Source organism: Zeus faber, assembly GCF_960531495.2.
Source record: "Zeus faber genome assembly, chromosome: 1".
NCBI lineage: Eukaryota > Metazoa > Chordata > Actinopteri > Zeiformes > Zeidae > Zeus > Zeus faber.
Genome location: NC_137193.1, coordinates 54,327,722 through 54,352,047, shown reverse-complemented (window position 1 = coordinate 54,352,047; position 24,326 = coordinate 54,327,722). Strand labels below are relative to the sequence as shown.

General features: G+C 41.1%; 1 protein-coding gene across 1 annotated transcript in view; it reads right to left on the bottom strand.

Moving 5' to 3' along the window:
• Window positions 1-581: 581 nt before the first annotated feature.
• The window catches only part of oca2 (oculocutaneous albinism II), a gene marked incomplete at both ends in the record, with an annotated part of 37,996 nt that continues 14,251 nt past the window's right edge, over window positions 582-24,326 (bottom strand). Inside the window, 10 exons of the mRNA XM_079999064.1 lie at window positions 582-669; window positions 11,579-11,672; window positions 12,453-12,546; window positions 13,362-13,466; window positions 14,217-14,276; window positions 15,260-15,387; window positions 20,031-20,139; window positions 20,719-20,776; window positions 21,318-21,465; window positions 23,479-23,611. Of these exons, the coding sequence (XP_079855190.1) occupies window positions 582-669; window positions 11,579-11,672; window positions 12,453-12,546; window positions 13,362-13,466; window positions 14,217-14,276; window positions 15,260-15,387; window positions 20,031-20,139; window positions 20,719-20,776; window positions 21,318-21,465; window positions 23,479-23,611 (1,017 nt within the window). The remainder of the gene's footprint in view (window positions 670-11,578; window positions 11,673-12,452; window positions 12,547-13,361; window positions 13,467-14,216; window positions 14,277-15,259; window positions 15,388-20,030; window positions 20,140-20,718; window positions 20,777-21,317; window positions 21,466-23,478; window positions 23,612-24,326) is intronic.

Sequence of the window (24,326 nt, the reverse complement as noted above, 5' to 3'; positions counted from 1 at the left end):
CATTTAAATTAATTTGGATTTCTTGTATCAAATGGGATGGGGGATTAATATTTGGGCCTATGACAAGCAAACAAATTAATAAGGCAATTATTACTATACAATCCCTTTAATTGGGTTTTGCCATACAGGGAATGAAGTGGAGGCGGTAGCACCATGGAGAGCTCTGTGGACCATGTCCAATTCCTCCTTTCTTTAGGCTGAAGACACAAGGTTATGTCCACTTTGAATAATGTTTACAACCTCATGACCTCAAGGTCACGTTTTCTTTATGCTATAATTGTTTTGATGTTTTAAGGGAAACCAGATGTCTGCAATGGTCTGTCAATAGCTTCTGCGCTGTAGTCAAGTAAGATTTGCCATTTAAACAATGGTGTAACCTTGTTTCTTTTCCCTAATTTCCACATAAAAAGCTGCTGGGCTCCATGCTGCTGTGCTGGAATGAGAGCAGTTAATCACGTAACCTGAAACTTTGAATGGATGAAGTGGTCCTTTTTGTGCGCGTGCACACAAACACACACACACACACACACACACACACGTTGGAAAATATAGTCTCTTTGGCTCTGCACAGCAGTGGTAGGTCACATGTTCCAGCCTAATCCAATGTGGGTGGCCAGCAGGTAGCACATGCCTATCATGCACGTCATGATCATCATGGGGAATCCTAACCTGTGAGAAGATGAGAGAAAGTTTCATCTTTGTAAAGTGATCTTTGCACTATGACGTGACATTGAATATATTATGTAGGCCTACATACTGTATATACACATCAGAAGAAGGAAAGCTTTTGAGAAGAGAATTGTAAGTTTGTAATGGAATTCTGGACTTGTAGTGTAATCCACCCAACACATATGATTTTATGGATTGCCATATAAAAAAAATACATATTTTGACCCTAAATTATTCAGGCGAAGCCCATTGCAAGAAAGACGATTCATTCAAAAGGATTCCCTACTTGTCTAAACACTGAACTATGGAGTTCCCACTAATTAGCCATGCCATGTACCAGTGTTTAGTCACTTCAATATAATACACAGAAATTAATCACAGCATTCATTCTCAGGCAGTACTAAAATATATCTTGCTGTGAAAAACACCAAAAAGTGATAGACATATCTTCATGGCGAGGTGAACATTCTCCATGTTCTGGAAGATGACGGAAGATGAACAACCCAACATGATCAAGTGGCGTTCAGTGCATACTTGCACTGTTTTGCATTGTTTGATTTTGTTATTTCACACCTTCTTTTCAATGAACGCTGTTATAAGAATTTTATATGTATATATATATATATATTGCTGTGCCTTTCACGTGAACTCTTGTACAACGTATGTGAACTCGGTTTATCCTTCTAAAAGCTATTTAGAGTTCACGTTTTATTGCTGTGCCTTTCACGTTAACTCTTTTACGATGTATGTGTACTCGGTTTATCCTTCCCAAGGCCAAGTAGAGTTCCTGTCGTATAAAGGACGTAAACTAGTCACTTTCTGTGTCGTAAAGAGGAGGAAGGGAAACTCAACAGATAGTCGGTCTTAACCAAACTGCCCCATCAGTGATCTAAACAGGGGCGTTGCGACATCTGCTGACCTTCATCCCAGCGGCTCCTCAGTCTCGCCACTCCAAGAAGACTGTATAAAAAGCTCAGCTCTCCAGTGAGAAGAGAGCACTTCCTCTGTGACATTCTGTTGTGTTGTTACACTGAAACTGCTTCTCTTGTACAAGATTGAGTACTTTATTAACCTAAATTATTTGTCTCCGATTTCCTCTGTAACGATTAGTCCGTCCACGAACAAAGTTTATAGCTGTTTAACTTTAACAAACCCTGTAGTTCTGCAGGGCTGCACTGAGCAGGTCTTGTCCTATGACATAACTTAAACCTGGCTATTGAAGTGATATGATCGGGAACTAGAACTTGCTGTGCACTTCGATGTGTAGGCAGCTTTTCCTGCTTCGTAGCTAGTCCTTTATCTGCATTATGCTACAACATCCATCTGAAATAAGTGTTTGCAGTGAAATTACCACCAGTCCGGGGAATCTAGCGCTATCTGTGTGCATTGTCTACCTTTTGACCTCTGTCACACTGCACAAATCTGCAAAGAAAAAAGTTGCCAAACACAATATTTCATAATCCCTGCCTGCCAGAACACATTAGCTGTGAACAATATCTAATAAATTCTAAAACCGGGACTCCTATATTCAGTTGCTCAAATTTTTATTGGTGGATATAATGACAATAATTACCTTTACCTGGATAAACATTGTGGTAGTGGGGAGTTGTTTTGGCACCCTCTTAAGAGGGGAGAGCCAGCACTGGCAACCGGCAGGGGATACAGCTGCAGAAGATTGAGGTTATTAGCATAGTCTTTCACCTCTGGTTTCACCTCGCTCCCTCTCTCCTGACAGAGAGGCTGGGCTCCATTCCTCTGTGGTGACATAGAAACATGTGACCACATGTGTAAAGTTTCCATTGGTCCTGTTGCACTTGGACCTGTTGCACTTCTACGTCCAAATAAACGCTCAGCAAGCTGGCTTCCTTTGTGGTCCTTTCAGACCAATGGAAATGTGATACTTGTGGGCACGTGCTGCTCACAAGTATGCTCACCACACAGGAATGGAGCCCAGCCTCGCTACCAGCAGAGGGAGCGATGAAACCACCGCAGCTTTTCAAGACTCTACTAATTACGGCAATCTTCTGCGGCTGCGTCCCCTGCAGGTTGCCTGCGCTGACTCTCCCCACCTGTAGATGGTGCCAAAACCATTCCCCACTACCAAGTTCAAGTTCAAATTCAAGTTCACAAACATGGTCCGGGAATATGTACATTACATTACAGCAAACATTGCGTTTTCCTGAAACCCACAATTAAAGATCTTGTCAAGGATGTGTCAATAGAAGGTTTGATTATGAAGTACAATATAGCCAGGTATTTAAGCCTCTTTGCATTTACTTAAAGCTAATTAGACACATACTGTAACGCATCCCTACTGCTGTTCAAAAAGTCCAAACCTAAAATGAGTAATTGGAAGTGGGAGCTTGTATGTTTTTCCGTGTGTTTCAGAGTCCATCACGATGCCTGTATCATCAGATTAATATTTGTCATCGAAAGCCTCCAGATGGTTTGTGACTTGGATGTCGACCATGTCCTACTTGGACACATGGCGGCTCTGAGGGCCAGAAATCTGTTTGCTCCCCATCTCTGACCCACATAGGACAGTTCGATTGGGAGGAGAAGAAGGCGACGAAAGAGATGGAGTGACAGGTAGAAGGAAGTTGACAGCAACACTAACAGTTGCTCTTTGTAACACCATAAAAATTCAGAGTTCCCAATCTAATTTAATGAAGTAAAATCCCCTTTCAACCATTGTTTTCTCGTGCATTCTACAACGTGTAATTCTCTAATGGCTGCCGACTTAGAGTCTAGAAGCTGCAGCCAATAACAACTGGCCAATAACAACAAAAATCTGTCTCCCTTGATTTACATTCAAAATTATTTGTATCTCGGAGAATATTCACTACAGCAATTTCCCTCCTGAGACGGGGGAGGAAAATGAAAACAGGAAATGACCATCGATTAATAACAAATTCAACTTGAACTGAGAACAAAGTTTGACAGCAATATGATGATGCTCTTTTTTATTTGTTGCGACCAAATAATACACGATGAACCTGATCCACCACCGCAGGGATGTAATATGCTGTTATTGTAAAGTACAGTATGTCCATGGTAGCAGTTTAGTGGAAAACAATAAAAAAAACAAGCTTGTGATCCCCTGGAATCAACACATATTAAATGTCAATCCCAGCATGGACATTACACAGGTTTTCATTTCAAAATAAGTAGGTGTTTGCTTCCTTTTTCTGTCCTACTGTATACAGGTATGAGCTCTTCTGAATCACGGTCCATTTAAAAGTCCCATTAAATGTGACCTTTAGACAAAGCTGCAGGTACAGAGAGAGGCATGGGGAAAATTCAAGGTCTTTTTATAAAAAACACTGTGTGTGTGTGTGTGTGTGTGTGTGTGTGTGTGTGTGTGTGTGTGTGTGTGTGTGTGTGTGTGTGTGTGTGTGTGTGTGTGTGTGTGTGTGTGTGTGCGCGCGTGTGTGTGAAGTTGCATTTATGTACTGTGTGTGTGTGTGTGTCGGGGTCTTTGTTTATGGATGGATGAATATTAGTCAGCTTTATCTGTTCCTACCTTTGCGTCATAAAAATTAGCTTTTTGTTCAAGTTGATTTGCATGTGGAAATGTCATATTAGGCTACTCAAGTACTTAGAGTAAGCTAATGAATAATAATGTGGGTGTTTTTCACTGAGGCATTGGAATGGTAATAAAGTAAAACTTGCCCACTGACATCTCACACAAAGGTCAAAATAATTACCATTCCAAATTTAAACAATAACGCTTTGATTAGGAGTCATATTGAAATATTATTTCCCCCAGAATGCACAACACAATTACAAAGTTGAATTAAGTCAACATTTCATCAGACTGAGATGAGGTCGCAGAGGTCTGGCCTTTCGATACGTATCTTTGGCTGCCCCGGAGAAGAAGAAATTGACCTTTCTGCTCTGGATTTCTAGACGTCTGACGTATCCATCAGTTACGCAGGTTAAATCAAAATGTTTGACACCATATTTTCCATTAGTCGCTTTGTTTAGAGGAATTACAGTAACACTAGTTTCCATGAGTGTTCCTTGAGGATGGATGTACAAAAAAACCCCCAATGTATTGCAAAACAACTACATAAACGTATTTCACTTGCAATAGCAAAATCCTCCAAGACATGGTGGCAATTTTGAGATCAATTTCAATGAGAATCTGACAAAAACCCTTTCAGTCGAAAATAACGTTTTCTAGAGGTCAGTGTTTGTAGATCATTTGTAATACTCTATCCGAACATAATCCTCGGACATTACTTGTCATTTAACTGCCGCCTCCTTTCTGCTTCTATATCCTTTTGTATCATTTTCATATCTAATTTATCAAATTTGATCTATGATGTAATTATCTAAAGCCATGGCTAGATTATGCAGATATACACCATTTAAAATTCAAGGAAACCCCTTCAATAGTATTAAGAGACTTGGTTATCCATGATGGTGTACCATAAACAGAAAGTTCGATATGAGAATCAACAAGCATCCCTGGGGGCTGGATATTTACATTTACACCTGCTTATGTACCATGTCACATCAGTCTGATGTGACATGTTTTGATTTGATTTTCAGATCAATATAAAAGTGTGTGTGTGGGTCTCTGTTTTAGCTCCCGACACTGGGACATGCTCGTGTCGTACCTCTCCACAATGTAATTCTCACAGAGGACAGATTAAGTCGGTAATCTGAAAGCTGTTATCAAATAGCCGACAAGCAAAGGTCACCCCTGCGCAGGTGCATTCGCTTTTCTGAGCGTCGCCCGATCGCCGTCTTGCCCAGCGTGAGGAAGCAGAGGGCAGTACAGGAGGTGAGGCAGCGGGGTTCAACCCTGGCTGAAAGAGGCTTTCACCGTTTGATGATGAGGCCGTGATATGATTTCATATGACAGACGACTTAAAAAAGACTTGATGCAATCTCACAGCGTCTGTTCAGATAAACCTCGAGAGACACTCTGATGAGAGACTGATTATCCAATAATTACACGCTGATCTTCATCTTGTTGTTAAAGATTAAATAACACGATTTTGACAAAATCAAATATAAATATAGCTGCAGGCAGCAATACACGGGGTCCAGTAACAACACCAACTACAATGTTTCGGGTTCCCATGGAACGTAGCATCACTTGGTGCTGTCGCTCCTCTTTACACCAGCATTACTACTAAAACGGCTAACAATTTTCAGAGTTTCCATTGAACGCGGCATTGGCTGACGTAATGACACGATGACGCAGGTTTCTAAGTCCCAGTGACACTTATTACCACTAGAAGCCGATGAACTTGTTACGTGTTATTACTTTGTCCTAAATATTACAAGGTGGCTGTCTCCTACCTGTAGTCCACAGAGTCCTGCCTCACAGTGTCTCTGTGGAAGGAAGTCACTCTGTGTGGAAGTTTCCACCAACCAGGTTCCATTCAAACGGATACAACACTGCATGTCCTTCAGAGACATTTCATCAACTTTTTAAACTTTTGGACAAAAATAAAGCAAACATAATTCAGACCTGTTGCTCTGGAGCTGCAGGCGAACTCCATGTGTGAGGACACAAACACAGAATATGTTTTGGACTGTTTTGGACTTCTACAGTTTGCGTGTTACGACTGTCTCGGGGGACAGAACACTGGGTTTGATGCGAACAGAATGCGTTTATATTTATAAAAAGGGCAAAAGACATAAAATATCAAACAAAAAGCCGGTAAGACGTTACACACACGCTCACACACACACACACGCACACACACGTGCGCACATGCAGTTTGGAACCACTACAGAATGATGTGCGTTCGCAGCCACAACCTGCACATATAAAGCTAATTGGATGATGATGTCAAAAAGCATCTTACTCCACAAACTCCTCTCGCTCCACCAACCCACCGGAAGTTTTGAAAACCTTGGTGAGGGCGATACACAAACGTTCGGCTACTTCCAGTCAAATTTCATTGGTTTTTCACAAATTTGAATGTCGATCGATATGGATGAAAATTTAACCCCTAGATGTCTTTGACATCCCAGTTGTAACGAGACCTCAACTGTGTCCGTAGCTCGAGCAGTTGTCATGTTCCAGAGACTTTTAGCCGCAAAAATGTGTGCGTGTCTGTTCCAGTGTATTTTGTGATTGCAGAAGTTCATTTGTTCCTGCCTGGATACAGTGTAATTCTATAATCGGCAGCGTTTGCGTTGGGTTTCCTACGTCACAACTAATGGTGGTTATCATTCTGAAGTAGGGCTGCACAATTATGGCTAAAATGAAAATCACGATAATCAGTTGTTATTTTAGTCAACATTGTGATGATGATTATTTCTCACTATTACTCATCCATTATGGAGAACACAAATATTTTATTGCACATTGTAAATCAGCAGAAAACTGCCTTCATAATAATAATGTATATTACAAACCTATAAATAAATAAACTCAGATGTACAAAACTTTCAAATGACGTAGGAAAAAAGTCAAAAGCCACAAAATGTACCTTAAGTCTGCAGAGGGTCACATATATTTATGATGTTTCACACGTTGCACTTTGTTTAAAACAATTGTCGTCTGGTAGTACCTGTCGCTTTGTAACTTCGTATGGTTAAGAGTTTGTATCTTATATTCTTTTAGTTAAAGTCCCATCGTGAGTACATCGTATCCATCTATACGACAGTATTTTGGTAAGGGTTAGGTTACTGACTGATGTGATGTGATGTATGTACTCCCTCAATTTGCACATGCGCGCAACAATTTCTTTGTTGTAGTATATGCGTGCTGCCATCTTGGTGCAGGAGTCATTGTTGATCACAAACTCCGTCCACAATACTAAATCGCCAATCTGGATGAAACTCGAACGACGCCATGTTGGAACTGCCCTGCAAAGAAATGTTGTTCAGATTGTCTGTGGGTTCATCGGAGCCATAATATCCATGAAAGTTTCACGTTAGTCCCAGCTGCGCGTGCCGCCATCTTGGCAAGGGCCCGGTTGTTGACCAATCACTAGACTGCAATGCTATCATGTGACCTGTGCAAGCTTTCATTTTCGCCTGCGTGTGTGCTGTGCCAATGACAAAAGATACTGTTTTTTACGAAGTTATTCCACAAAAATGGCCCGATCTGGCTCGAACTTGGACGAGGGCATGTCGGAACAGCACCGAATACACATTTTATTTACCTTGTCGATGAGTGCGTCGGATCTATGACAGCCATAGACTACTGACATAAGCTTTTGATTTACAAAAACAATAACCCCCCGGGGCTGTAGCCCTGTCAATATTTTTTGATGGATACCTCGATATCAATCATTTGATAATATTGTTGGGCTTGACGATCTGACTACTATTGACTACTGTCGCTTTTATAGGGTTTTTAAACACAAAGTAGTATTTAAGAAACAATCATATCTGGATGTGTGATTACTTACAACATTGAGAACTGTCTATGAAGTTCAGAAATGTATGTAAGTGTAAATGTAAGTCTTATTTTACCGTATGCAGCCTTAAAGACAACATTTCATAATCTTACAATGTCACGGTATCCAAAATCGCGGACGATATCTAGTCTCGTATTACCATATCGACCTTATATTAACATATCACCCAGCCCTGGGACACATTAACCATTTAAGATTAACATTCAAATTGATCTATCTTGAAATAAAAGATCGAATAGCAACAAAAAAATGTTCTCAGCCTTCTATGAAATTATTATATTGCAATTTATTCCCCTCCTTTTTAAACTTCTGAGCATTCTAGAGCAATCTGTTTATTGGTTTTAGACAAAAACCAAGCACTTGATTTCTGTGATTGTGTGCTGTCGGGCTCTTATTGTTCATTGCTTTGCGTATTTGTGCCTTTTGTTTTTCCCCCTTTCTTATTCTGGAATAAAAGGAGCACACCTGCAGCCTCCTGTGCAGCGAAGCGTTGTCCTCGACGCAGGTACCCAGCAACTGGAACCAGTTTTAAATTCCGTCAAAGCGCCAAAGAAGCCCACAGGATGAAGCGAGGCAGAGAAACACAATAATTGCACTTTTGGTGCTTCTTTGCTTCCAAGATAATCCACAATAAATAGCAAGAAGCACCAGAATCTCTGTCGACGTGTAGGAAGACAATCTTATACTTATCAGACAACAAAACAAACTGAAGATTATTTATTTTATGAAAAACAATGAGTAGAGTGTGTACCTCACTATAGTGTTACAGTGAGGTACCAATTTACTATTTAACTGGTCTGTTTAAACCAGTCAAATATTTATTTCAACTGCAACGAAACCACTGGTAAGAAAACTAAATAAAACAAAAAAAATGTTGACTTTTTGTTAGTGGTATTTCATCCGCCCTGACAATGTAGTTAGAGTTTTTTGAGTTGTGGAATGAATTGTAAAATGTCACACAGTCCTTGACACTGCCAATCCCCTGTGCTTTTTCTTCTTTTTATCGCTTGCAGGCTCGTATTTTTCTACACAGCTAACTATTAACTGGTGTCCTGAAAGCCGACCTCTGCCGTAGAGACGGCAGCGTGATATTATGAGCACTGGTAAGCCTGCCTGTCCAATGTGTGTGTGTGTGTGTGCGTGTGCGTGTGCATGTGCGTGTGTGTGTGTGTGTGTGTGTGTGTGTGTGTGTGTGTGTGTGTGTGTGTGTGTGTGTGTGTGTGTGTGTGTGTGTGTGTGCATACGTGGGTGCGTGCGTGTGTGCGTGCGTGCGTGTGTGTGTGTGTGTGGTTTAAAAAAGTTTGTAAAAACATGTAAAGTACCCCTTAAATAATAAGAACACGCCAGAGCACAAAAATCCACCTACAGTATCATGAACAAGTCACAGAAATTGGGGCCTCCAGTTGGCACCAGACTGAAATGAGATCCATTTATCACGAAAGTTTTGACTAAAAAGTGCTGCCATTGACCTTTGAAGCAGGCTATAGTGGCCTTGAAGGAAGTTAGGTCAGAGGTCTTGGTGGAATCATGGGAAACAATGGAGACTTCAGCAACCAAACGTCCGAGTGACTCACTCTCGTGTGAGGGTCTAAAAAGACGCTTACTTCCCTGCAGCCGGAAAATGAAAACATCTGATACAGTCCGTTGCTACAGCGTTGCTATGCCCCACAGAAATCAGGATGGGCAATTCAAAGATACTTTCATGTAACTCAGGCGCAAGGGCAAAATGCATTCTTCCTTAATCAAAACATAAATGTAATCCCTCAATGTATCAATTTTCTGATGTAACTGGAAGTGATTTTGAGCCAATAAGGATGTGCAGTATTTCCAATAGGAGGGAACAAGTCCAATGTCAGTTCTGACCCCAGGACCTTAAAGTAAAGCTCGCTCAGAATTAATATGAGTTATGGAAAAATTTGGCTTAAAAAATACCAGTTTTCATTTATGTACCAGTGTAAGGTAAAGAAGAAAGATTAAGATGATTATAAACGATTATGCACGCTAGTCAAGGTCTAGAATATAAGGCAATCAACCACAAAATTAAATCCAAAACGCGATGCTCTGTCCCTCTCCATAATCACCAGAAATATTCCCACACTGCTAAATCAGAAGAGAGGAACTTAAAACTAATAATATGAATCAAATTGGCTATTGGCACAATATAAACCAAGTTGATAAAAGCAAAACAAAAACACAAAATTTAATAAGAAAACAAAGTGAATGAAAATGAATAAATACTTTGGAAACCCACTCTGCTGTTATTTGAGGGAATCTGCAACTGAATTATTTTTGGGTGTAATAGAAAAGAGACAATGAGGCCTCAGAGCGACAGAACCATCCAGCACAGCGCTCTGCTCTCTGGTTGCTATTTCCTGATCTCGGGTACAAGCCGCTGGAAGAAGCACCGTGGGGATTTTTCTTGGAGTTTACAGAAACACTGCTGTGTAGGAAAACAGTCGTATTTAAGCAATGAGAGCAAGTCGTATTCCCATCCCTCCACCTCCACCTCATGCAGGTTACACTAATTGGAAACCCTGAACCGCCTGCAGGTGGGAATGATATGTGAGTGTATTTGTGACCACGACTATTGCTGATATCCAAAACAATAATCAAAATATATATAATAATAAATATAATATAATATAATATAATATAATATAGTATAATATAATATAATACAATAATACAATAATATAATATAATAATATATAAAATATAACATTATATAATAAATATAGTAATTTAGTATAATAATATAATATAATATAATAATTTCTTATAATATAATAATATAATGTAATATCATAATAAAATAGATAATAGTGTCTGCCTGGCTTTGAAAAATCTCATAATTCTGTGACTCTAATGTTAACAAGTGTGTCCCCAAATACTATGAAGCATCATAAGCCAAAAGCCAAACTATTTTAACAGATTGCATTAAAATTTCGGGTCAGCTTCATAGTCAATTTGCTATGCTCCAGCTTAAAAAACTGATCGAGAATCACTGAGAACCAAAAGTGGCCGGCGAACAGGTGACAAGAATTAAGCAAAATGGAGTTCAACTGCACAGCCGCCACACATCTACTTGAGAAGAAATCCAACTTATTAAGTTCTCAAATCAAGCTCTGATTGGGAGTTTCACTCAAAAGTAGTTCAATCACTCACACAGCACGGGAACATTTTTATCTTTTTTTGGAGGATTTGATATATTCAGGGTGAATATATGCAGGGTGAAGAACAGCACGCCTTGTGACAGTAATGGTGCATGAATAGCTCCAGCGACTATCCAGTAAAAAAAAAAAAAAAAAAAAAAAAAAAGATTTCCCATGAGGTCAGGACTGCTTGCAGAATAAAAATAAAATGAAAATAAATCTTGCAGGTGGATAAATGTGTTACAGTGGGTAATTTTTCACTGCAAAGCTCTTCAGACAGAGTTTCTCAAAGAACTGCAGCATTTGAAAACAATTTCACCTCCCCCGTATTTTGGTTAAGATAAAGTGCTGTTGAGAACTTACCTAAAAAACTCCATGAAGGAGAAGCCATAGCCGTGTTGTTCGGCGATCCCTGCGCAGACCACATTTGCTGATGCACCTATTAGTGTTCCATTTCCTTTAAAACACAAGATAGGACAAAAACAAATGACTCACTTGTTTCTATTGTTTTCTGTATGTGATGGTTTTCATACAACCATGCAAATACTTGCTTTGTGTATTTTGATGTCAGGTGTAGTTCATTCCAATGTGGTGGCTCATGATAGAATTGATGTTCAATAAACATATACACCACGTGTCATCTGTCTCAGCCTCAGAGCTGTGAGCTCCAGGCATCTCAGCCAGGGAACAGATTCCGCCGGCAGCCCAAGGTGCCCCAAGCGAGGACACACCTCAAAAGACGCGGGGCGAGGCCTGATACGTCATCATATCACCGATCGATACGGAGCCGTCTCGGTGCGGCTGATTAGGGGAAATGCCACGGCGGCTCTGTCGCCGTATCCTCGGCTCCCGAACAGATGCACTCTCTGCTCGGGGACCTGCCACGGGGGCCGCTGCCGTGGATGACTGTGGCGAGATCTCGCCACCTCAGGGCTGATTCCCCAAAATGCACCGCCCGCTCTCCCCGGGAAGAGACACAGCTGCAACACACTGTGGACTCGGCAAACACCTGCAGCAAATAATGTCTACTTCTGGCAAAGGCCGTCGAGGAAATGCTCCCAAAGTCATCTGCAGAACTACGAAGAGCGCCTGGTGCTCAGAGGACCATAGAGCGTCTACCTGTTTCCACTTTCCACCTAGTTAGAAAAGTATCAACTGAACGGTTCAGGCTCAGTACGTTGCTTTAAAACAGTCCCTTCTGGAATACTCGGGTGTTAAAACGACATATGGAGCTCACCCCCGAGGCAGGCGCCCATGGCTAGGGCATAGATGAGCGGTTTGACCGGCAGGTTGACGTCCGCATCCTGACTCAGGTTGATCAGAACTGGAATCTGTGAACATGGACAGGGAGTCACAGGTTTTAAACTGTAGCCGGCAGCTGGCATGTGCATGTGCAGTCATTTCATGAATAGCAAATTTCTAGATGAGGGATTGATATCAACACAGACCCACGACCTGCCGCTGTGAAAAACTGATCTAGAATTGACTTAACCTAGACTTTATCTTGAATTGACTTAATCTCATACAAAAATGAGAGTCCAAAGTAGTTTGAACTGGAACTCCAAACTGCAAGTCAGCTATTTTACAAATACCATGTGGTTTCAGATTTCCTATATGACTCTCGCAAATAACATAAAATGGTCTAATTAAAAATATTATGCATAATGTTTTTTTCAGGGTCAAACATTTCCACTTTCTAAGAGTTGAGCTATTCAACTATTCAAAGATGTGCAGTTAAGGAAAAGGCAATTTAAGCAAGTTGAAAACCCCATTTTCCGTCAAGAACGACCTAATTTCCAGAAATCAGACATCCGTATGGATAACCAAAAATGTCTTAAAATAATCGTGGTGAAGTGATTTCATTTCTCCGGCAGCCCGGTGGACTTTCTACTTTCCAGTGGCACCGGGGCATAATCCATCAACGTCTGCTTGGAAATGAAATTGGCTCATGACAGAAGCTCCATTACTGATTCTCTGAAATGTATCTTAAATCCTGCAGAATCTGAGCTGTTAATTGCTTCTACTTGTTTCATGAGTCCAATGTTCCTTTAAGAGTTATGGACTCAAATTGCCAGTCGGTCTCCTCCACTGGAATCTGTTTTCTCTGCGTTTATGAACTTCATGCACTTATATTTTTGCCTCTCACCATCGTGGCGGTGAAGGGGATGTTGTCGATGAGGGAAGAAGCCAACGCAGAGACCCACATCACCAGGATGATGGCGATGGCCAAGCGCTGGTCTTCTGGCACCGCCTGAGGGAAATGACGACAACAACGGCGCATTAATGCCGCTTTCACTCACAGTCAGTACAGACGAGCAATTATTTACACACCTTCGCCGAGTCCCCGCCTAGAAACATTGAGGAGTAAAAAAAAAAAAAAATGTATTAGGGATTAGTATCTGGCCGTCTCATCAGCTGTGTCTTATGGTCGTAGTTGGCAGCCCATCATTTCATCTCTGTGGTGCTTGTAACAACCTTCACATTCAGTGTGTGTCAGGAGGCCCAGACAGATACAGGAATGTGACGGAAATGACGGACAGATACATGACTTTTTTGGGAGGCGTTATGGACAGCTTTCTTCCATCAACCATTTTTTTCTGTCTTTAAACTCTGTACGGCCATTGTTCCCAGCTCTGTGTTTCTTTGTTCAGGTTGGATGGGAGAATGGCAGACAACCTGTCATGTGTAATTATTGGAGAAGCTGAGGGCCCACAGTGGAAACCCAAGCTGACATATCTATCACAGGTGCAATTTTCTATTAAGAGATTCTTCGCTGGCAGAGCAGCATACTGGCTGCACACCTTCACGACTCAACCTGAAGTAAAATGACCATTACTGTACATCAACCCCCAATCAACATAAGATGCAGGCAATGCGACTGAGTTCAGTGAGTTGCAAAATAGTTGATCAATATTCAAGTATGAGAATGTCATATCTTCTCACCAATTACTGCGTTCCAGTTGTGCGAGGGTTTGAAATAAGAAAAAGAGAGGGAACTCACCTTTATAAGGAGAGCTGTCTGCACTCCAATGTAGTCGATAAGCTGCAGCTGGGCTAAAGCCTAAAAAACAAACAGCTGATATGAGGAGAACTGAAGAGAGGGGATTATAAATAAAATTAGTGAGAGAAGAGAATAATACTCTGTCAGAATTCAGAAATTACTTTTTTCAGATTTGGTAAAAGTGGACTCAGTTCATCAAACCCATAAGGGCAGATTTCTGCTGAATTGTTGCTGAAAAGTATTTTATTTTTGACATGTCAAGTGAAAGCTCCCCATTGTATGGATATGGCAAAATTATTGGCATTGCCTGTTACCTGCTGCTTTACTTGATTGCACATTTGTGCATATCATTGTCCACGCAATGTCACCGATACTGGAATAATGCGAAATTGTGTGAAATGTGCTTTTCCAAATGAAAACAACATTTAATAAATAAGAATAAGAGACTAAATGTACGTCTCTTTTCTGCAGAAACAACCGAGACAAAAAAACCTATCTTCTGTTCCCATGTATTGTAGCTGTTGGATTTTTTTTTTGGTGATGATGGTGTTTCTACAGGACAAGATAATCCAGCGTCCATTCCTCCTCGCCGGGTTGTGTTGCAGCAATGACTTGAAACATTTCCATTGAACAAACTTCCCTCTGGGGGTGAGGATTGTTTCTCGATTCTGTTTGAGATTGCCAACTCCATTTAATAAAAGTCTTCAAACAGGAAGAAGAACAACAAATGGCCAGCAAAGCCTCTTTTTCTGCTGTCACCATCCTTTTTGCGTTCATCCTCTTTACTTAGAGGGTAATGGATGAGGCGGCAACAATTAATTAATTCACGTCCCCAGCTCCCAGACTAAATCCCTATCAGTTCCACATTTTCACAACATCTTGCAGTCGTTTTATTTGATTTATCTTTGATTGCGCACCTTATCTTATCACATAGGCTCTGTTTCTGACCCAGGCTGGAATTAAGCTGTGTGTGAGGTCTGTGGGTGACAACTAACTTCATTTCATATTCACATTTCCCAGAAAAATAAAATAAAATAAAATACCTCCATCAAAACAAAGAGGCCAGCGAAGAACAGCAGCGTGGCCCACTCCACTCGGTGCAGGATGATCTCAAAGTCCTGAATGTCGGCCAGAACCAATAACCACAGGGCACCCAGGATGGCAATCCAACCTTAAATAAAAACAGGGGGGCTGTTATTATTGATAATATTATTGTTACCGATAATATTAACACCTACCTGCCTTAATAACAGCCGTAAGAATAACTCTGTTTGCATTGTTTGCCGGTTACAATACAAGAGCATCCAAGCCAAAGCAAAGATGAAAGGTCACATTTAACAAATAAAAAGGACAAAATTTTAAGTTAAATTAAACAGAATATATGTTGTAAAAATTTAGAAATAAAATAAAAAAGTTAAAAAAAAAATTTAATGTAAAAAATGTAAAAATTACTTAATATTGGCCAGCATAACATTGGATGTATGTTTGTATGATGTATGTTTCCAATGTGCAAGGGATTTTGGTGTCTTTATTTAATGGATCCTCATATGACTATCATATAATACATTGACAATTGGACTCTAGAATCCTGAGTCTTCTGAAGTTTGACTTTCCATGCATGAATCTGAATTCATTTCCTGAGCATCTGGACTGAATACATGGTCTCTGGTTAGAGGACGGCTGATAATAAAGAATTACTAGTGATGGGAATGACTAAGTTTGAGCTGAAACTTGCACTGTGGCTCTTGGTGTAATCAAAGAGCGAAGGGGCAAGTATTAGGGCTAACAACTATGGAAGGAAGAATGTTCATCCACTTGGAGGAAATTTGATTAAGCAGGAGAGCGTTGATTGATTTCCTTGGCCAAGGCACGTGAGGAAGTCATTTCACATGTGACCAGAATATTGAGAGAAAGAAAATGAACAAGGCGATGGCGTGAGCGGAGCAGAGAGGATTAGAAAATCCCAAGTAAGGAAAATAATTTGTTGTTTGTGTAGCTTTCTACCTGAGCTGACCCCCCAATTCACACCAAGAGCGCCACGTCTGCGGTGCATCAGCGGTGCCCCTACACTTCAGATAAGCTGCCATGTTTTAATTCACACCGGCTCCGTCACGCGCGTTAACTACGCTTCAGGTGCCAAGACTCATGCTGCGATGCGCCTAGACCCCTCGTGATGTTTTACCCCTCTGCTCTATATTTGCGGTCTGCATGCTTAAGCTGGAGCATAAATCCTCACAGAGGTCCATTCAAAAGTATTGTATTTAGTGAAAATATTTGATTAACAAGCCTGGTTTGCATCAATCACATGTATAAAATCGCTGATGTGCCGTCCTAATGTGGATTACTGAGTAAAATGAACAAAGTAATGCATTTTCCCCACAACAAATGAAACCTCACTTATGTGAAGAAATATAATTGACTTTGGATTGCAGCAGGAAAACAAATCACTTTAGATTAGAGGAATAGACTTAAGATATTACTTCATACTTAGTCTTGGGAAGTCGTTTTATAGACTTAATTGGTCTGGTGGACGGTTAACGCGAAGCGGGACGGTCTCCTTGCTGCTTGGAGTCCCTAGGTGTGGACTCTAGTCAAACTGACTTGTCAAGCAATAGATTTATGTAATAGAGAAGTCTGATGATTTATTTATAAGGTATTATTTAGCTATTAATATGTTTTTTGTTTTTTTTATCAAATATACAAGAATATATCCATTGCATGTTTTTCTTCATTTAATAATTGAACCACAAATAATCCACAACAAAAAATAATCACAAACTAATCCAACTGTGTTTAGAAACAAATGGAAATGAAATGAAAAGCAAAGATTCACTATCCCATTAAAGGTTCCTCAATTTGTACTTTCAGTTAAGGCTGGAGAGTGAAAATTCTCGCTTTCGGTAGTGCGTCATAGACGGGAATGAAGACGGACTCGGTCTAAATTGACGAATCGACACGTGACGTGAGACGACGCGTGACGTGACACGACTCGGATGTGACAGGATGCGTGACGTGACACGACCGTGACGTGACACGACGCGTGACGTGGTACGACGCGTGACGTGATACGACCCGTGACGCTTTTGGTGAGAATCGGGGGAAAGAATATTGAATCTTTATTATTAAACCACATTAAATGAAATATTAACCACATTCTAAATACACATGTAAATGTGTTGCTATTTGAGGATGTACTATAATAGATATCGGAGAGTTCAAATGAGCCTCTAATCCCATTTTACTAATTAGACTAGAAGTTCAGTATATTATTAATAGTTATTAATAGGTAGATTATTAATAGATATTGATCTGCTGTAATTTCTCAGCCTGTGGCTCCATGTGATCGTCAGGACATTTGGAAGTGCCCACTCATTCTTGGGCACCTGTCAGCGCTCATCAAATTATCCCACAAATATGGACCAGTGAAGCCCTTTGAGACTCTGAGGGGGATGAAGGGTTATAAAAATAAACGTGACTTTATTTGACCTCAGCAAAGGTTGAGTAATAGTGACAGATCTAGTAATGCCATAGTTAATTGATCCACCTGAAATAAGTTTTTCTGCCCCCGGGGAGCGTTGAACATATGGTGGACTCCGGTGCGGCGGCTCTGGGTCTGGTGGGCTTTCAGTTCGCCCAAGGACATTGGAGCAGGGCATATGCTGCACGGCAGCGCTCTGCACAAGCAGCGCTCCCAGGTCATTTGGATGAACGCTTAGCACTGATAACCGCATCGCCCCGCTGCTACGTGGATCCAAGCAGGTTTACCAATTTCAAACAGGTGTAGCGACGACAACAACAACAACAACAACAAAAAATAAACGATCACGCACGCACAGCAAGGGGAAAATGCGTGAGAGGCATAAAGCTGCACAAAATAGGCCAACAACCCCGTACGCTTTGGAAAGTCTGAATATTCTTCGAGCCGAGCGGATGCGTTGGAATAAACTTTTGGGTTGCCCCCCCCATCCCCTGCGCTGATATTCCACGAGCGCCCAATCAGAAGGAATCTGAGCGCATCATGACGGGCTCATTTATCACGCGCGCGACAACAGTGTTCTGAGACGCAGACTGTGCACGGGGACAATATCTGATCAGAGCTTCTCGCAGAGAGCCCGCGCCCTTTTTCGGGCCAAATGCACGGACAAGGACGAACGATAAGGAGGGGAGCGCTCCGCCGAGGATCTCAGAGTTTTAGATTACACCTGTGAGGGAGAGGTCGGCGACGAACAGGGGAGAGGACAGGGACGTGAGGTAACCTGTAGCAGATGCGTTTTATTGCACATGACATGCTTTGGAGATTTAAAAATCATCAAGGGATGGGAACTTTAACATAGGCGGGCCGTTCTTGGGCCTTTGAAGCGTGAGGTAATCTCTTTAAGTTGTACCAACCACGGCCTAAAGTTTTACCAACAACGACTGTCAGGTTGATATTTGTACTTCTTGAAAATCTCACATTCATTCATTTACATTTGTGTCACTATTAAGTGTTAATAATATTGAGCAAACTTCATCAATTTATACAGCGGACAAATCGGCCGTATCCCAATTAAAACATTCCGTCTCTTCTTATCGTGCCCCATCGTGTTGATCCACTTGCACCTACACTTGTAATATTCATAAGGACAGATGCCGGCACCTGAGTGATTAAACACCACAGCAATAATCCGAGCCAAATTAAATCTGGGTAGGCCGATCTAATGAAAATGTAATGACTCTTAATTTCTTAAACACTTTCTGTGACTGAATAGATTTGGTCTGATTTGGTCTGCCGGAGTCATCGGCACTGTCTGCAACCTGTGTGCATTACTGAAACTCTCTCTCTCTCTCTCTCTCTATCTCTCTCTCTCTCTCTCCCTCTCTCTCTCTCTCTCTCTCTCAGGGACACAGAAACAAGCCTGCGTGTGTCATTTAATAAATGTCAAAAAGTGGTAACCTGAGCAGCGCCCCCTGTAATTAACTCGGCACGTCAGGTATTCTGAGTTTTTGCAGCGAGGGGTAGAACCAGGAGGGACGTGCGTGTGAACACCGCCACTGTTGTTAACTTGTTTTGAGCGTATGTGTCAGCGTTAATGGAATGCTCTTTGGGGCCTGTCGCACACATCAGAGACATTGCAGACACACTCAGAGACATTGCAGACACACACACACACACACACACACACACACACACACACACACACACACAAAAACAAAAAAACAAGACTTAACGTGACTCTCAGCCAAATGGGCAAATTCAAAGTCAAATTCAAAACAGAGAAACACCAAGGACACAGTGCTCATCTCTGAGAGACATATTCCATTAGATGAGTTAAACTGCCTTGGTGCTCTTCCAAAGCAATGACAGTCAATCATTGCAGAAATCACAGATCATATTTTTGAGTTAAAATTACTTATTCTGAAGTCAAGGAAACAAGTTACTAATATTTCCAGGCTTGGGGTTTAGTTGTGTTTCATGGTGGTCCTTTTTTTATCTCTTTAGTAATTCATTTATCGGATTGTGTGTTTGATTGATTGAGTGAGTGATTGTTATAGTTGTACATATTAGGTTTATTATGTTGATTACTCATATTTTCATCCCCTCTTCCCATCAAAGGAGAGCTGACCTTGGATATGATGAGCTGCCGCCCCCGCCCCTTCCCACTACATTGTATAAAAATAGACCTGAATACACATGAACGAATACTTCAATAGATAGGTGCTGCCCGGTATCCGTGTAGTTTTCATGTTTTCTCAAAACGGAAGCGGTGACCCATCCGTTCATCAAGTGCTTTCGTGGGAAATTAGTGTTCTCGAAGGTAACGCTGCAGTACGTACCCAGCTCCAGGTGAATGCTGGGAACAAAGGAGTTGAGGAAGAACATGAAGATCACGATGCTGAGGACGGACACGCACTTCACCAGCAGGACTTTGTCAGTGATTTTGTGCTGTGGAGGAAATACGTTGTTTAGTTTTTCTTCTTCAAGTACAGTACATGTTTTAGGTATTTGGCAGACGGAAGTATGAATTAATCTGCTGATTATCCTTTCGATTATCTTCATTAATCTAGACGAATAAATCACAGTGATTTAAGACAGTGTTTCTCAAATGGGGGTACTCTTAAAAAAAAGTGATAAAAAATATTGGTTATATATAATGTTAAAAAAAAAGAACATATGACACACATAAAATACATAGCTCATGTTAATTTTCTTATTTTTTTCTCCGAATGCCAGTGAAGGGGGTACTCAGGTAAAAATGTCTTAGCGTACACTTCGATAAAAAGTTTGAGAACCACTGATATAAGATAATAATACGGTAATAATACATATTTTTTATGATTTCCTGTTTTGCTCATGGTACATCATAAAACGGATTATTTATGATTATCTATTTAATCTGATTCATTCCCTTTCAATCAAGTAATTGATTGTCCAATTATTTCTATCACCCCTAAGAAATCTATCTATAAAAGAATAGGAATTATTTAAATAAATGTATGAAAAATAATTAACCGCACTGGCTACCTTTTTTTGCAATTCCTGAATGTTTTGTTCCCAGTTCTTATCCTCTTGAGATATTTGTCTGAAAACACAGTATGAAGAACATTAAATACACACTCTTTAAATGTTTGAAAATTGGAAAAATGAAGGTATTCATCAACTTACATGGGAAACATTGAAGAAGAGATGCTTACCCATACTAGAAAATCATTATATCATTATATCATTCATGATAGGTGATTACGATTTCCCCCTCCACTCAATACCTGGATAAATAATGACTATTAAGTCCCGTTTAAAATTCAAAATAAACCTTAAAACTCACTGGATTGGAGTCAGGGATCAGTTTTAAACTGCCTCAATTTGTTGAAGCTATATATGTTTTTGTTTTCTCAACTTTTAATTTGGACCTTCATTTCCCACATATATGTGGAGAAAATCAAAAAAATATTGGTTTTACTAATTGAAACTTTTTTTTTTTCTTTATTATTTTTTATTAATCCTTTTTTTGTGTATGGAGAATTTCTTAAATCGCAATCGAGTGGAAAAACCTTCAGGGAAAGGTGATGATATCGTCCTTCATCTGGGGTAGGTGCAGTAATAACAGCCATTCTCAGCGCTACCTCTGGAAGGTTTTCATCATCTTGCGGAGCAAGTTCTCCAGATTTAGGACTTTTTGCATCAGGAGGCACTTTACAGCCGTCTCCTCGCGGCTGGCAGGGTTGATGCGCTGGGTGGTTTGTCTCCAAACCAGGATCTCATGCTTCAGTTCTGTGGGAAATAACAAGAGAAACGCACTGGCATGAGAGGGAAGATCTCATCTTGTTTTTGTAAATCTGTGGTTGTGGGGTTTGGTGGATAGTGCTTCCGAGTGCTGACGCAGACAGACAAGATATTAGGTTGTTTTCGGTTAATATGTTTGAAGTCCCCACTGAGGGACTAATGTAGCCAGACAAACAGCTTGCACTGACAAGCCCTGAAGCAGCCAGTGCAAGCAGCCATAAAGCCCAAAGGAGCTGGACAACTGTTTAGGCACATCAGTAGTCGTCGTGCCCGGATAGGGGTGTTGCTAGGTGACCTTAATGCAGACTAATTGGCACAGGGAAAAAAAACACTATTAGTAATCACCACTATTAGTAAACAGCCACAATAAACAATTGCGCCCGGTGCTGTGAAGTGATTCAGCCGCATGCAGTTGGCTCTGCCAGTGCAGATCGGTGTAAGGGGAGGATTGGGGAGGCGGTGATCGGTGGGGCAGGGTTTATAAACGCAGCACGGCATTGAATGGTGAACATGGAGCACAGCGGTGTCTTTCTCTGGTCCTTACAGGTCTCAGGCGTCTTGCTGCTGGCCTTCCTACCTCCCTTAATGGATGGAGGGTTGTTTTGCAATGAACCAGTGTGGGGTCACCCCCACCCACCCCCTCCAACTTTGACCTCTCGCTGAGGGAGAAAGGCTAAGCTGTGAGGCAAACATGGAGAAGAAGCGCTTCCCCGCCTTTGGGGGAGAGGAAGTCATCGTATTCTCTGTTTATTTGGTTGTCAATTACCTATAAACTGGAGGCCCCCAGTGCATCGTGGGGGTGGGGGGGGGTGTAAATGATTGTTTAAAATCAGCTTTTTCCACTTTCTCTTCTCCAGAGCAGCATGGTTGCTGTATTTGAACTTTTTGAAAATGGTAAATGCAATCGTATTGATTTGTGTTAGATAAATTGTGCACTCAGCACCATGTATAGTCAAGATCTTTGCAAGAGATGCAATGGCTGTGTCTTTTGGATTAGTTGGTGTAAAATACACCAGTACACATAAAGTGGTTGTGGAATTTACACTGTGAAGAACAAAGAATTTTGCAATGACCGGTGAGGGATACTACCCAGTAAACCGAAATGTAATAACGTTATTTCTGCGGTTGAAGGGGTCATCTGATAAGGATAATGGGAATTCTGTGGAAATTACCTGCGATAGAGGCTTTCCAAACATAGGGCAGTGTACGTTGTGTCTTAAGGGAAACGTAGAGCAAAGCGCGTGTTGTGCCAAGTTAATTATGTTCTTCTGAGGTTGCCGGACCCCACGAAAGGGTGAGCGGCCTCCAATATGCAAGAAGAATTGGGGTTAATGCACCCCCCAAAATGATGGGGAAGTCTGATAAGTGATAATAGATTGCTGCGGGGCTTTGGAGCATCAGGCCATCTATCTGTTTGTCGGTGCCTTTATACTTGACTGTCCTACGGCGTAATACCGTACATCAAGAAAACTCAACTCAACATCCTCATTTGGCTCTAATTTAGTTTTTAATGAGTCATATTGAATGATGTATTCTTAGAACCTTTTTCACCCCGTCCGTTGCTTTAGTTTCACTACTTTTTGAACTATCTGTGGTTTTTACTCATTGAGCCGTTTGAACTCAGTCCACAATAAGAGAGAAGGTCCGGACTGAATAGGCTTCACAACAGTTCTTTACCATTTCTTATATGTTACTGTGATGTGGGGATGGTGTGGTTCAGCAGCCACAACTGACCTGGATCTAGGTGACTGGGTCAGGGTGTCTACATACCTGTTGCTCGTTGGTTGGTCTAATGAGCAACAGGCTAAAAGCCCCATCCCCACACACACTCAGGATAGCAGCCTGTGTCATGACACATCTATCTGCTCCTGGCTTATTCCACCTAGCCTCCTCTCTACAATAAACTGGTGTCTACAACATCGTCTTCTGTCTCTGTGCCGCAGGGCCCTGAAAACACCACTTGGGAGGTGTGTGGTAGGCAGAACTGCCACAGTTACATACCAACTATTTCAATGGACTCTTTGTTGTAGAGTTTCTTGTTCCAGTAGAGCATCCGCAGGAAGGGAAAGGAGGTCAGAAGGACGAGGCAGATTCCGAGGAACATGTACCCCGTGAAACTGGCAAAATCAATACCCTGTGCGACAGTAAAAAGAAAATTGCATAGGCTGAATGAAAAAGCAGTCAAAAAATACAACAACTAAAAAAACAGGTGAGGTCATAACTTCATTCTTGAGACCATGTTATTGTTGAGCACCTTATTAACGGAGAAGATTTTTATATTACATTTCTTAAAAAAAAAAATTAATAAACTTAAAAAAAAACCAACTGTAAAACATGGATTGATTCAGTCGCCTGAATAAAGGCAGGGATTCTGTGACGGAACCAACTGGGTGGTGGTAATTGTTTCTCTCGGGGATAATTGAGCAGCACAAATCTCCAGGTTGGCATGGACTCAGATTGCACTTCCTGCGTTGGAGAGGACTAGATGCTTCTGGCCCCATGGAGCGTTTTAGAACTCTGCACGGAAGTACACATCTGCCCCTTTGAAAAAAATGACTAAAGCCTTTATTATGTGTATGACGGAGGGTGATTTTGTGCAGTCGCGGAATCTACTACAGTACTGCCGGAAAAATGAAGATGGATGGACACAAAACTGGAACCTGCCTCTGGATTTTTCTTTGTTTGACATCTAAGAGGATGGGGGAAGCAAATATGAATGTTTCACTTTTCAAGGAATGGCAAACCCTCCGCTGTCAACATATATAATACACATACTGTATTTAACTTTAAAAAAGTATTTCCTAATCTTTCAGCCTCCCATATACAGTATCAGTTCAATTAAATGAGTT